General features: G+C 53.6%; 2 protein-coding genes across 2 annotated transcripts in view; one reads left to right on the forward strand and one right to left on the reverse strand.

Moving 5' to 3' along the window:
• The window catches only part of LOC147621872 (UDP-glycosyltransferase 85A1-like), a 68,675-nt gene that overhangs the window by 43,342 nt on the left and 12,999 nt on the right, over positions 1-12,334 (forward strand). The window lies entirely within an intron of this gene.
• Positions 3,111-4,877, reverse strand: LOC147621873 (uncharacterized). The gene has a single exon (XM_086823627.1). It carries the CDS (start codon positions 4,356-4,358, stop codon positions 3,126-3,128), a length of 1,233 nt encoding a protein of 410 aa, XP_086679753.1. The 5' UTR covers positions 4,359-4,877; the 3' UTR covers positions 3,111-3,125.

Genomic DNA, 12,334 nt, shown 5'->3' on the forward strand with positions numbered 1-12,334 from the left:
GCTATTTGGACTATTGTGGACAGGTTTAGCAAGCAAGCTCACTTCTTGCCCGTCAAGAAAACCATTAAAGCTGATCATATGGTAAAGCTTTTTCTTGCTAATATTTTCAAGCATCATGGTATGCCTAAATCCATTGTTGGGAATAGAGATCCCAGGACTACAAGCCTATTTTGGAGGGCTTTGTTTGATAATATGGGTACCAAGCTTGAGTTTTCATCAGCTTATCATCCCCAAACGGATGGCCAAAGTGAAGCTGCGAATTCAGCTGTGTTGGATTTATTGAAGTGTTATGTAGCAGATCAAAAGAGTGCATGGGAGAAGTATCTTCCACTTGTTGAGTTTGCCTACAACAATACAATCCATGCTTCCACAGGAAAGGCTCCGTTTGAGATTATTTATGGCAGAGTGGTCTTGCCACCCATCCTTCGTACCAAGGATGAGATTTTTGCAGCTGATGAATATGTTCGTGACTTGGATGTTGCCTTTGCTCAGGTGCGGACAGCCATTGCCAGATCTCAGGATAAGCATAAAATGGCTGCTGACAAGCATAGAAGGGACATGGAAGTCAAAGAGGGTGATTGGGTATTGCTGAAATTTGAGAAGGCTAGGCTTCGGAAGAGGCCAGGACGAGAAGGATCATATCCTAAGCTTTCTCCTCGCTATTATGGACCGTTCAAAGTGATTCACAAAATCAATGAAGTATCCTACAGGCTTGCTTTACCTAGTCATTGGAAGATTCACAATGCTTTTCATGTGAGTCTATTTCGGAAATCTGTGGGGCCAGATCCTGATGAGCCTGTCACAGAAGATCCGCCGGAAATTGAAGAGCTTGAGGAGATCCTCCAGCCAGAACAGATTGTTTTTCACAAGGAGAGAAAGCTACCTGCAGGAAAGCTTTCCAGGAGATACCTTGTGAAGTTTAAGAATTATTTGCCTATTGATGCCAAATGGGTAAATGAGGATTATTTTGCAGATTATCCGCAATTGTTGCAGGCATATCTTGAGGCTTTTAAGTTGAGGTCAACTCTTTAGAAGCCCGGGGGGATGTCACCAATTGGCCGACCATTTGGTCCATTCCTAGTTTTTGCGTCTCGATCACTTGAGGCCAGGCCGGTGTCTCATGTGAAGAGGCCAGTATTTTGCTGACATGGACGGGAGCCAGACTGGTGCCACCCGTGTGTTAGCAGGATGGTGTCGTATGGACGGGAGCCAGATCAGTGCCACCCGTGTATGACCTGGACTGTGTTCGATCCATGGGACTGTCACGCCATGGAAGAGCCAGTATTCGTGCCGTGTTTTACCTATGGGACTGTCACACCTTAGGGAAACTCGTGCCTGGAACTGTGTCTTACCTATGGGACTGTCACTCCATAGGAAGACCAGGTTTTTATGTTTTATGTCGTGCCAGTTTTGTGCCGACAGATATTTTGTACATGTTCCATGAACGGGAGATATGTCCATGTTACTTTTTGCACATGCACACATGATTTGTATGCTTGAAACTGTTTTCGCATGACATGTATTTGTGTGTTTGCCTGCTTGACGTGTTACTTACTGAGCGGGGACGCCTGCCAGTGAGTCGTGAAGTTTGCCCTGTATTCTGACGAGTTTCAGTGCATGTGAACAGGTGGTAAGTATATGGTACATGTTGTTTTAATGTTTTATATTCTAACCCTTTGATTTATAAGGTTAGGGGTTCACACTTATTTAAAAGTGGGCACCCACTTTGGGGCCAAGGTGGGGAGCCTCACTTTTAAGTGAGTGTGGGGGTGGGCATGGGCACCAACCCCCACTAATCCCCCACATGCATGCGTGAGTATCTCTAAGGTTAACTTCACTTGAATTTTAATTAAAAAGAAATCTCTCTCTCAAGCGTGGGGATCCATCGCTTCCTTCAGGCGTTTATTTCACCAACCTGCGCTTCCTTTCTTGGAGGCGATTGTGGACTGGCTACAGCCAAGCATGCTCTTAGGCGGCTGCTGCTGAATCCATATGTGCCCCTGCTCCTACAGCAACCAGGCTGCGGGCGGTGCCACTCTGATTTTTGCTGCTGGCGCTGTCATTTTCCCCCTGTACTCTGGCGCATGCTCTTCATGGAGGCGACCCTCTGCTGCTGGCTGCGCCTGCCTCTCTACAGGAGGCTGAATACTGTGGTAGATGGCTGTTTGCTCTACGGCTGTTAACTCCACGCATGCTGCTGCTCTTCACAGACGGCTGACTACCTTAAGGCGACTGCACTTCTATACCCCCTGCTGGCGGTTATAAACTACACTGGTGGCTGCGCTGCATATCCTGTGGGCTCTCACTACACCACAGGTGGCTACTCCTACAGCCAGGTGTTGCATCTAATCAGCAGGTGATTACTACTACGAGCTGTGCTGCTGTCTACAAGGGCGGCGTATACCAGTACTAGCAGACGACGCTGCCCCTTGCAGGCGCTTGTAGTGTTCATCTACAGCCAGGTGACTACATCCCTGATATCCTCCACTGGTAGCTACACACAGACAGATACCTCGGGTATACCATCCACAAGTAAGTGATTTTCAGATTTGAGTAAAGTATTATATGTTTAAATCTGATAAAAGATTCAACCCGCTCGGCCAACACCCGTTCGGTGCCGGGTTGTCCAAGCTGTATTGGCAAACCTCGGTCCAAAGGTGCTGAGATCGGGAGAGCCAGGCGTTAGTACGAGAGCGCCTGTTTGTGCGTGGTCTCGGAACACCAGTGAGGCGCTCTCCGCGGAGTCCAGTGAAAGCACAGGACCGTAGCGATTGGGCCACACTAGTGGTCATTCTGCTTCGAGTTTTCTTCATCGAAATCCGAGCCTACTTGTTTGGTATTGTTTTCATATGTACATGGACATTATCTGGTTCTCAGAACCCATGGAGCATTGTATTCATTAAATACTCCCAATAAATATATCATATATTGAGGGGGGGGTCGGCCCGTTCCGGCCCCAGTGCTGGTGTCCATTTTTCCATTTCTGCTCATTTAAATTCAAGTTGTTTTTAAGTTGTCCATTTCATATTTGTGGTTTTAAAGTTGTGCTATTAAGTGTGTGGGTGTCCAACGGAGTCTTTCCCACTTGACGGGATCGGTTTCAGGCGAGAAAACCAACAGAAAGCTTAAGAACTCGTGCCCATGGGCACATCCGCATCTGTCGCAGAAACATCAGCTGCCAAATCAAAACTCGAATGTGGAGGAAACAAGTGATGGCCTTCCGACGTTGAAGCGGTGCCCCCTGTAACTACTTCCTTATAGGATCGAACAACTTTATCCCAGGCCTGAGCCAAGGAAGAGTTATCATTACAAGGCAGTTTTTGCTGAGCAACATTCTTCAAGGGGGGCACATAATTGCGAGAAGATGGTAGAGTACGTGCTTTGACAGTTTTCTTGGGTACTATCCACGCCTGAATAGCAGGAAGCTTCTCTTTGCCCTTGTCTTTGATGTTCGGGGAAGCAGGAACACTTGGAATTTGAGACTGCTTCCCTTTACCTTTATTTAGTCCAGTTGTTGATGTGGATGCAGAAGCACCTTTAGATTGTGCCTCAGGGGAAGATTTCGCTGGAGGAGGAGTCTGAGGGGTAGGGACAGCCGAAGGAGGGGGTTGTAGATTTGGTTCAGAACATTCAGATTGCATATGACCAAATTTGCCACAGCGAAAACAGGAATTGGCAAATTTCCCCCATTTAAGCTTGAATGGTCGCTTTCCGACCACTGTGTCCCCAGAATCAACGGTAATGCCCATAGGAGCAGGAAGATCAGTGTCCCATAGAATACAAAAACGATTTGTATTGGCATCCAACTTGGGGGGGCAAATCACTTTGCCCAATTGAGCAGCCAACAAAGGAAGAAAATGACGCCAAGTACGAGGAAAATCCACCACTTCAACCCAAACCGGGCACTTATGTCGAATAAGGCTCTGATAATCTTTAGTAAGAGCCCAGGGAAGAACATGAGTCATTTGCGTATTGAAGAAGAGGGGAGACATTTCCAACAAAGCATCTCTAGCTTCCATGTCTGCTAACAAGACCTCATAGAATCCTCTTGCTCCAAAATAAACACCCCGGACTGCTTGACGCTTAAGCAAGAAATCAACCCATTGTCCCACATCCTGTGCACTAGGCATCTTGCCCGGGAAAAAGAGAATCACTGCATTCAATGCATACTGCGCAACCGGATCCATGAGCTCCTGCACCGGAATACGCACTTCTGTGACTGGAGCAGGTCCTTCCCAAGCACATCTTGCTTCTTCGAAATCCTCACGCAGGCATTCCTTAATCAAAGACATGGCATCCAAATTCGAGGTGTTCATTGCTTTCCGACGCTTATAAATGGCCAGCTCAGGCGATTCCATTATGCACACCTTAAATTTTCTATAATCCCCAGAACTGCACACACACACACACACAGAGCAGGGACGAAGAGGCAGAGGGCAACTAAAGATGACAACACACACATACACAGAAGATCTGAGGCTGGGCAAAACCAGAAGAGGCGACTAATTAACCTTCTATCAGAGGCAAGGCAGGGGAGGCCAGCCGGCAGCAAGAGCATTCAACGGCAGCAGGTTTAGGCGATGGCCAACAGGCGGGTAAAGATCAGAAACAGGTAAGTCGCAGGCGATCAGAGTCGAGCAGCGACGCCACACGCGTATGTACACACACCACACACACACACACACACACACACAGGTGAGAGCTGCAGCCAGAGGAAAAGCGTAAGGAGAATCTACTCTCTCTCAGACACGTGCGCAGGCAAGCAGGTCCCGGCGAGCAAGTCCACAGGCGAGCAGGTCCCGGCGAGCAGGTCACACAGGCGAGCAGGTCCACAGGCGAGCAGGTCCACAGGCGAGCAGGTTACACCAATCACACACACACACACCACACACACACACACACACACATATCAATACCATATACACATGAATGAACAATTACACCAATGTAAGCATGGAAACATGCTTAAGTGGGAATGAAAGCACTATGCACATGTTCAAGAGAGGGGTGTCGATGGCTGAAGCTCCCGCCCCTCCCTGCTCGCGCTACCTGCACACCTGCGCCCCCCCGCCTACCTGCCTGCTCGCCCCCTCGCGCCCCCCCTCTTTCCTCGCACCCCCCCTTGCCCCCCCCCGCCTGCCCTCGCTACTGCGCCCCCCTCCCTCGCTGTTCTACCCGCCACCCCTCCTCTCCTTCGCGCCCCCCCTTCCTTCTCGCGCCCACCTCCCCTCTGCAGCGCCCCGACCCCCCCCCCCCTCCGCCAGCTTTTTCTCCCCCCCACCCCTCTTGCACGCAGCTCTCGCCCCCCCCCCCCCCCCCCCCCCCCCCCCCCCCCCCCCCGAGGGCTTCTCCTTCGCCGCCTCGCCCCCCCTCCCTTTTCTTGCTGATTTCCGCCCCCAGGGGGGTGTTTCCTTTTTCTCCGGCCTTGGTCTTCCGCCTCTCTGTGTGCAGCTCGGTTCTTGCAGGATCTCCGCTTTCGCCTCGCCTTCGCCATAGCTTCAAACTCTGATGGAGGCTCCTCCCGCCCCGCCTCAGAGGGACTCCCCCGCAGCCCCCTCGCCCGCCCCTGAGGACACCCCCATCAGGCTTTCTCTTTCACCAGAAGAGGAAGCAAGCCTCACCACAAAGGTGGAACGCCTCCAGGCTCATTCCACCATCTGCCGTATAGTCGGCACTCGCCCCAGCAAAGGAGAGATCCGGGATCTTCTCCAGGCCCGCCTGCTTGCAGATGTGGGCAAGATCTTGGACGTACAGCTACAGGGCCGTGGACATTACCAGATCGAGTTCGAGACCGCCCAGAGCGTGGCCAAGGTCCTAGCCATGAGTCCCCTTGACATCAGGGGTGCTCGGGCTTTCGTCAGACCTTGGCAGCATGGCTTTGACCCAGCACCGGTCAAGCAGGGAGAGCGCCTTTTCCATGTTACAGTTTGCTTCCCTGGACTCCGCCGGGAGTATCTTCCGCTCCTCTCTAGACTAGAAGCATTGGTGGGCTCGGTACTAGAGACTGGCCCCACAGCAGCTTCAGTGGTGGCCAGAGCAACTGGGCTACCTTCGATCAGAGTTTTGGTGTCTGACATCTCCTCCCTTCCTAAGGTCATTCAGCTACCTAGGATAGGGAGGGGATGGATTGATCAGAGAGTGGAGTTCTCGGGGCTCCCGAACGAGCTTCATTTGGCAGGCAAGTCGGTCATCTGGCCAAGGCCTGCCCTCGCAGGAGACCCCGACCCTCACCACAGCAACAGGCCCCTGATGGCCCGCCCACAGATGCGGCTCGGCAGGCAACCTCCGGGACACCTGCTCAGGCCACAGAGACCTCGGAGTGGCAGCCTGGACAGGGGCGCCGTCGAGGGAGACAGCCACAGCAGCACGCCCAGAGACCGCTGCAGAGCAGCAGCCACAGTCTCAGCATCACTGGGTTCCCGTGAGGAACATCTTTGCTCCCCTCCAGGAGGAGACCCCTGCGAGCGACGACTGAGGACCAGGAGATGCCAGCACCCCCTCCTTCACCCCCCCCCCACCCCCGTCCCCCCCCACCACCTCGCTTCCACCTTCGCCTCCTCTCGTCCCCGCTCCGGTTTCAACAGCGGCTCCCTCTCCACCCCCCTCGCCCCCCCCTCCTCCCCCCCCGCCCACCTCACCTCCCCGGGAGGCCCTGGCAGTCCCCTGGCGTTCACCTGCAGTCCGGAGGGTGCTGAGCACCGACCTCGCTCGAGCACCACAGAGGAGACTTACCATGCCGATTCGGGCTTCACGGATATCATCTATCCGCAGTCGACTGAGTCGCCTCGGCACTAGGCAACGCTCGGAGGCTTTTGATTACGCCTTCACACGGCTTTTTGGAGCAGAGGGCCCCCATGAGCCAGCACCCATTAGAGTTCATGTAGTGATTCCTCCGGCCCGCGGGGAGGAGGCACTTGATTCAGCGGTGGCCTTCTCGTTCCCTCTATGTGGCCCATGCGACCGGGAGTGGACTCTAGAGCTCGCTCTTAGCACTTTGAAGACTCAGGCAGTTGAGTTTTCTCATCATGTGAGCAATCTGGAGGTGACAGATGTGATAGGCCGACTATGGGAGTTGACTCATTTTTTCTTGGATCCCGGGAGTGTGGATGCCTCAGGGATTCGTCATTTGGTCGTTCGCATAGTGGCAGACTTAGCACGCGACCCTGGATATGTATGTATACACGAGGTTGCTCTGTCTGAGCGGGAGGCAGTCGCCATGGGATACAGCCACTGGCGCCTGATCCGTGATTCTTGTAGTACACCGGGTGGGCAGATTCGCAGCCGCTCGGATGGGGACTATTCTCCATCCAAGCCGCTTGCGAAGGCCCGCCGTACGGCTGAGACAGCATCCACCTCAGCAGGTCATCCATGAGGATCATCTCATGGAATGTACAGGGCCTTGGTGGAGCACATTATATACGCTATCGTGGTTGCTTGAGGCAGGAGCTTCAGAGATGCCTAGTTGGTGGTGGCAGCATTGATATTTTGATGATGCAGGAGCACCACTTGGGTGAGAGCAGGATCCGGAGATATGGTTCGGTGATGCCTGGTAGATGGGACACCTTTTGGTCTGCAGGGTTTGGTCCTTTGGGTGGACAGGGAGGAGTATGCATGGTCATTGCAGATGTATGGCGGCAGGCCATTGTGGATCGAGGGATCATTGTGCCTGGTAGAGCACAGTATGTCATTCTGAGGATGCATGATGAGCTAGTGAGCGTGCTCAACGTCTATGCGCCCAACCATGCTAGTGCCAGAGCAGAGTTCTGGACCTAGGTTACGGATGCATTGCCAGAGGCCGCACATTGGTGTGTCGGGGGTGACTTCAACATGCTTGAGGACCCGGCTGATAGGGTGGGAGGCAGTCATGTTACAGTGCACGGCACGGAGCTTGCAGCTTGGGAGCGATTTTGCATGTCACTGAGGATCACTGATGCATGGCAGCATGGGGCCTTCTCCCGCTCTCAGGACAGTCTTAGTTTCTCTTGGTCGGATCGCCGGCAGGGAGGGACTAATCTATCACAGATTGATCGCTTTTATGTGGGCGACTGGTTAGGGGAGCGAGGGGGCTCCGTTGGCATTCTCGCTGGCACCTCATTTTCAGATCATGCGCCAGTTATTTTGACGCTTGAGGAGAGGACACGGGAGCCCAGCTTGCAGTTGAGGATCCCAGAGAGGGTACTTACAGATCCTAGTTTCGTAGAGGACATTGAGAGGATCTGGCATGATAGTCAGTGCTTTGACCAGGATGCAGCAGGCCAGTGTGCCCAGGGACTCATGGAGCTTAGCTCTTTTCTGCACGTTGCAGCTTTGACACGACTGGGAGAGATTCGCGAGCCTTGCTTCGCTTCAGTGCCTTCAGGAGCAGCAGCCTGCATGTGAGTGGGTGGCGTCCCAGTTGAGCCAGGCACGCCAGGAGATTAGAGAGACAGAGGAGCAGAGACATGAGTTTTACTATCGTCGTCAGGCCTCTCAGTGGACGCAGCTTGGGGATAGAGTGACTGGGGAGTTTTTTGAGATTACTGGACCCCGCCATGCTCGAGCAGGAGTCCGTCAGCTTGGGAGGCCGGACGGGTCTGTAGCTACTGAGCCCGGGGAGATCAGAGCCATTGCCACTGGGTTCTATAGAGACCTGCTTTCAGCGGAGCCAGCCACTGAGACTCGGGATGCTTGCAGACAGACGGTGTGGGCCCAGGTGCAGAGGAGGGTCACAGATCGTATGCGTACAGTCCTTGGTGCGCCTCTTTCAGAGGTTCAGCTTGCTGAGGCCTTGAGGGTCCTGCCGCGCCATAGTTGCCCAGGGGAGGACGGGCTGACGCGTGCCTTTTTTATGCGCTATTGGGACCTTTTGGGGCCAGGCCTCCGCAGGGGCTTTCAGTATGTTTTGGACACTGGGGTGATGCCACAGAGCTTTTCAGAGGGCTTGATCTTTCTCATCCCCAAGGGGGAGGGAGTATCAGATGATATTCGGCATTGGAGAACTATTACGATCCTCAATACTGTCTACAAGGTCTTAGCAAAGGCCTTGAGTTTGAGGATCTAGCCCTTCCTGGGGGAGTTGATTCATGCTACCCAGACAGGATTCGTCAAGGAGCGTAGTATCCTTGACAACATTTTCACCTTCTGGGAGGCGACGGCCCGAGCTAGATTTCTTGGTGAGGACTTAGTCGTGATGCTTCTCAATTTTGAGAAGGCATACGATAGAGTCGATTGGGGTTTCTTAGAGGGCACTATGCTTCGCCTCGGCTTTGAGCCAGGTTGGATTAGAGGGGTGGCGGCTCTGTATTCCACAGCTCGCAGCCAGGTGTTGATTGCAGGAGGACGGGGGCCGAGTTTTGAGCTGACCAGATCAGTCCATCAGGGGTGTCCCCTCACCCCTTTTCTTTTTCTCTTCTTTGCGGAGGCTATGAGCATGTATTTGACGGCAGAGGAGGTTGGTTTGAGGGGACTCCGGCTCCCAGTTCGGGGGGAGGACCTGCTCGATGTTGAGTTTGCAGACGACACGGGCTTATTTTTGCATGGCCAGGAGGCCAATCTTCTTCGGGCAGAGCAGTCGCTCTAGGTTTTTAGTGCAGCTTCAGGAGCATTGATCAATTGGCGCAAGACAGTGGCCTTTTGGATCAGTAGCGCTCCCACTCCGGCATGGAGCCCGGACCCCGGCTTTAGATGGATTCCTCCTTGCACAGCAGTGCGGTATTTGGGATGCCAGATTGGACTAGATTTGTCACCTGAGCAGCAGATTGCCCCGCTTCTTCTGAGCATTCGGAAGAGGCTTTTGTATTGGAGTACAGCTCGACTATCCTTGGCCGGGAGGGTGGTGGTGGCAAATCAGGTGCTGTTAGCGACCATGTGGTACATTACGTCTTGCTAGATCTTCTCGAGCTCTTGCATCAGCCAGGTACAGAGGCTGATCAGGAACTTTCTTTGGTCTGGACGGGACGGTCAGCCAGCTCGAGCAAAGGTTGCATGGGCAATTATTACACTTCCGCTGGCTCAAGGAGGCTTCGGCATTATGGATCCAGTCGATCAGAGTAGAGCCTTATTGGGGAAGCTTATTGTTCGGGGGCTGCTTCCAGGCGCTGAGCCTTGGAAAGAGCTTCTCTTGCAGCGGCTGCAGGCTTGGACTCCCCGAGCAGGGGACACTTGGGCACCAGAGATTCGATGGATCTTCATAGAGATAAGGAGGACAGGCCTCAGTAGAGGATGGAAGGACAGATTTGCTTTGAGCATCCTGAGAGCTTGGGAGCTGCTGAGACCGGGGCTCTCTCAGCGACCTTCTTCTTGTGTTGAGGAGCGGGTCAGACAGCCGCTCATCTGGAGCCCAGCGGTTCGCACAGAGCAGGGTCATATGCTGGGTTCTCGGCCTCGTCTAGCCTGGGGACCTTTGGCGGCAGGCCCAGCACGTAGCTTTGGAGACTGGCAGGCCTTCTGCAGTCTACCAGAGGAGATCCAGGTGGAGAGGCTGAGTCACTTCAGAGGGGGGTTGATTATGAGGGATGACATTCAGGAGGCACTCACAGAGGAGTGGTTCACGCTTATCGAGCTAGCAGCCCCACGGTGGATGGGAACCTTTACACAGTTGGAGATCCTGATTGCTGTCAGAGCTTGCACTGAGGATGGCAGATGCCTCTACTATGAGATTCAGGATGAGGGCAGACTTCAGAGAGTGGAGGTGGAGTCGCCTTTGGTTGCAGTGTGCACCTTTCAAAGGATACGGGTAGTGGCCGCCGCTTCTCGGAAGTGGCATATTGACCCAGACCCTACAGATGTGCTCCCGGATTGGCGCATATGGGCATATGTAGCGCGCCCCTTGGCCTGGCTACAGTGGGACCCTGGTGAGTACAAGTGACACGATCCTTATGCATCCCTTGAGGCCACAGAGATTACCTTTTTTCAGTATACTGTTCGGTTAGGACGGCATATTTTGACGGCGAGGAGGATGGTCTCTCCAGCTGCAGCGGGACACTGGCGGCTACAAGGACTCTCACAGGAGTTTCTGGAGGATTTTTGGGCCCGGCTCTTGGCTAGTTGACAGGCCCGCAAGATCTCGACTTTCCAGTGGGGGCTGGTCGCCCACAGGGGCTCAACAGTTGGCACCTGGCTTGTCTACAGCGGTCTTCCGACGGCCTACGTCCGATGCGGCCACCCTATGGAGACACAGAGACATTGCCTTTGGGACTGCCCTCAGGCGCAGCTGATTTGGCTGCGGATGCTGCGTATTCTCGCCCCCCTCTCTCCAGAGGGTACGTGTACGTGGGTGCCGCTGCTTGGTCGACTTCGTCAGGGCCTGCTATGGGCTATGAGATGGAGCAGGACAGCCAGGCCATCAGATTCATTAGGGGCCAGCCTCACCTTGTTCCTTCACACCGGATTTCTCGTCCACCAGCTGGACACAGGAGAGGGATCTACGATGGGAGCTCCTCAGTAGCATCACCATCTGGTTCACCTGGAAGGCCCGGTGTTTCAGGGCCTTTAAGGAGAGACTAGAGCCCCCCAGCAGAGACTGTTCGGGGGATCTGGCAGGAGTTGATCCACACCTTGCGGGGACAGTACGACTGCATTCGGGGCGACTCGGATGAGGCGATCTTGCGGCGCCAGGCCTTTCACACCACCTGGCGCAGCGGCCCCTTCTACACCCTTCACGCGGGGTCCCCCCGCTGGCACTACAGGCTACCTGTTTGGCTTTTCCCCCCCTCCTATTGTATGATATAGCCATTCAGTTCTTTGTACTGATACTTGTACTTTTCAGCACCTAGGGAGAGTCTCCCTGGCTGCCCTGCTGTTTTCTCTGCTCTATTTTTTCTTGTGAGCAGGAGAGGATCTTTTGTAGCCCTACGGGCGTTTTTTATAACTAATGAAAGGATCTTTTCTTGGAAAAAAAAAAAAGAGAGGGTGTCGATGAAGTCAAAATAGAAGTAGGAGTAACGGCCCTGTCAATGAGCATTGGGTGCCCTCGACATCAGATCCCTTCTCCAGCACAGCCTCCAACTGGACCCGCTGTCCTTTTCTACGTTCATGAATAGGTTAGGATTTTCTGGATTGAGTGTTCAGTGTGTTTCTGCCCAACCAACATGACATGTTGTGTCGAGTGCCCAACAACCATATGGAAGTTGCAAGGCAGGAGATAGTGTGAAAGGAAGCCAAGCCGAGCCGCTGGTGCCACATCATCACGAGTTGCAAAGGGCGCCGGCTAGCCTATGCGAAAGGGGGCAGACTCAGTGAGTAGATCTTGTGGAACGGCCTCCCTTGCAACGGCCAGTTGGTGTAAATGGGCGCACAGAGCGAAGACTGGGTAGACAGTGCCTAGTGGAATGGCCAACAAGGACAAGACAAGGTG

Source organism: Cibotium barometz, chromosome 29 (genome assembly GCF_041138505.1).
Source record: "Cibotium barometz isolate CiBa-2024 chromosome 29, ASM4113850v1, whole genome shotgun sequence".
Classification (NCBI taxonomy): Eukaryota; Viridiplantae; Streptophyta; class Polypodiopsida; order Cyatheales; family Cibotiaceae; genus Cibotium; species Cibotium barometz.

Excerpts from the sequence above, each read along its gene's own strand:
- LOC147621873 (XM_086823627.1), bottom strand. The coding sequence starts at position 4,358 with ATGGAATCGCCTGAGCTGGCCATTTATAAGCGTCGGAAAGCAATGAAC.